This window comes from Alosa alosa, chromosome 24 (genome assembly GCF_017589495.1).
Source record: "Alosa alosa isolate M-15738 ecotype Scorff River chromosome 24, AALO_Geno_1.1, whole genome shotgun sequence".
Lineage (NCBI taxonomy): Eukaryota > Metazoa > Chordata > Actinopteri > Clupeiformes > Clupeidae > Alosa > Alosa alosa.
Window position 1 is genome coordinate 25,259,322 of NC_063212.1, and position 2,500 is coordinate 25,261,821.

Here is a 2,500-nt window from a genome sequence, read left to right on the forward strand (position 1 = left end):
ACTAGATCTGTGTGTGCCCATGGGTCGTGTGTGTGTGTGTGTGTGTGTGTGTGTGTGTGTATCAAACTGTTATGCTGGGTGTGATTAATTCTCAGTGTATGCGTGTATGTGTGTGTTTGTGTGTGTGTGTGTGTGTGTGTGTGTGTGTGAATGTGTGTGTGTGAGTTATGGAGTGTTTATGGATGGGTTAAAGATTTGCTTGTGTGTGTGTGTGTGTGTGTGTTATTGTGTGTGCGCTGCTTGCGTGTGAATGTGTGTGAGAGTTATGGAGTGGTTATGGATGGGTTAAAGATGTGTGTGTGTGTGTGTGTGTGTGTGTGTGTGTGTGTGTGTGTGTGTGTGTGTGTGTGTGTGTGTGTGTGTGTGTGTGTGTGTGTGTGTGTAGGCCCCTCCAAGTCTGGTCCCCAGACTGACAGATTTACTCCCCACAGACAGTGTTTACGCGATGTGATGTAATTAGGGTGGTGGCACTGGCCCACAACAGAGGCTCGCAGTTGCCATGCCTGTGCATTTGGCTTCCATAAGCACTTTTAGCAGCACCATATGTCACCAAGATCACTCCACCTGACCCCACTGGGATGGGGGGTGGGGGGGCCTTGTCCGATCCCACAGAGGCTAACCTGTGTGTGTATGTGTGAAGGTGTGTAGGTGTGTGTTATTAAGACATCAGTATGATCATGTTAATTGGAAGAGATTCCTCTGTGTGTGTGTGTGTGTGTGTGTGTGTGTGTGTGTGTGTGTTGTTAAGACATCAGTATGGTCATGCTAATTGGAAGAGATTCCTTTGTGTGTGTGTGTGTGTGTGTGTGTGTGTGTGTGTGTGTGTGTGTGTGTGCGTTGTTGTTTAATTTTAAGACATCAGCATGGTCACGCTAATTGGAAGAGATCCTGTGTGTGTGTGTGTGTGTGTGTGTGTGTGTGTGTGTGTGTGTGTGTTGTTAAGACATCAGTATGGTCATGCTAATTGGAAGAGCCGTCATGCAGAGTGTGGGTGTCTGTCAACAGTTTCCTTTTCCTTTCAAATTACAATTGGTGTGTGTGTGTGTAGGTGTGTATCATTAAGACAACAGTATGATCATGTTAATTGGAGGCCTCTGAGATGTGTGTGTGTGTGTGTGTGTGTGTGTGTGTTTGTCTCACTCCCTCAGTTTGTATGTGTGAGTGTGTAGGTTTCTCCTCTCTGGGCTGCAACACACAGATATGAGTGTGTATGAGTGTGTGTGTGTGTATAGGCATAGGTGTGTGTGTGTGTGTGTGTGTGTGTGTGTGTATGTGTGTGTGTTGATTAAGCGTGGGCTCAAGGTGTTGATGGAACGTCCCCTCTGCAGGTAAAGGGCCAGAGATGCTGTATGCCGGTCAGAAGCTCAATGACAACGAGTGGCACATGGTGAAAGTAACCAGGAGAGGCAAGAACCTGCAGCTCACAGTGGACAACATCACAACTGAAGGTACACACACACACACAGACACACACAGACACACACACACACACACACACACACACACAACACACCACACACACACTGCAAGAACCTACAGCTCACAGTGGACAACATCACTACTGAAGGTACACACACACACACACACACACACACACACACACACACACACACACGTACTGATTAAATACTCACACACCCATATAGCGTATGTGTTCAGTTAGTGTGCATTGTGTTATGGGAGCGTATGTGTTAAATTAGTGTGTATTGCGTTAATATAGTGTGCATTGTGTTATGGTAGTGTGTGTGTTAAATTAGTGTGTATTGTGTTAATATAGTGTGTGTGTGTTAAATTAGTGTGTATTGTGTTATGGGAGCGTATGTTTTAAATTAGCGTGTATTGTGTTAGATTTGAGTGTATTGTATTCTACTGTATTAGTGTGTATTGGATTAAGTTAGTGTGATTTGCATTAGATTAGCGTGTATTGTGTTAGATTTGAGTGTATTGCGTTATATTAGTGTGTATTGTGTTACGTTAAAGGTTGGATAGTGCTGAATAGCCCGCCACAGGTCTACAGAGGGTAGTATAGTCATAATGTGCATTTGGCCTTAACTGCCCGGGGGTCTTGACCAGCAGTGAGTCACAGCGGTTGGTCAAGTGCTTAAAGCGTCAGGACTCATTTGTAAGATCAACTAAAAGTGGGAGATAGAGAAAGAGAAAGAGAGAGAGAGACATTCTTAAGTAGTGTTGCGTAGGCTGTGTGTGCAGCTGAATGCTGGATCCTAGCGTGAGGCATGAGTCAGCTTCACCATCCTATGGACTGAACTGAGCTGTACATGAACTGCAGCTATTTTTGCATGAGCTGGAGATGCCCACTCTCTATGCAGTATTAGTGTCTCACACACACACACACACACACACACACACACACACACACACACACACACACACACACACACACACACAGACTTTGCATGAGCTGAAGCCCACTCTCTATGCAGTATTAGTATCTGGTGGTCAGCCTGGTGAACATGGATCATCTTTATCATCAGAATCAGCT

The 2,500-nt window shown here is 45.2% G+C and overlaps 1 protein-coding gene across 1 annotated transcript in view; it reads left to right on the plus strand.

The window, feature by feature from the left end:
* Positions 1–2,500, plus strand: part of LOC125289324 (neurexin-2-like) — an 836,342-nt gene that overhangs the window by 484,620 nt on the left and 349,222 nt on the right. The window contains 1 exon segment of the mRNA XM_048236077.1: positions 1,329–1,448. Coding sequence (XP_048092034.1) covers positions 1,329–1,448 — 120 coding nt within the window.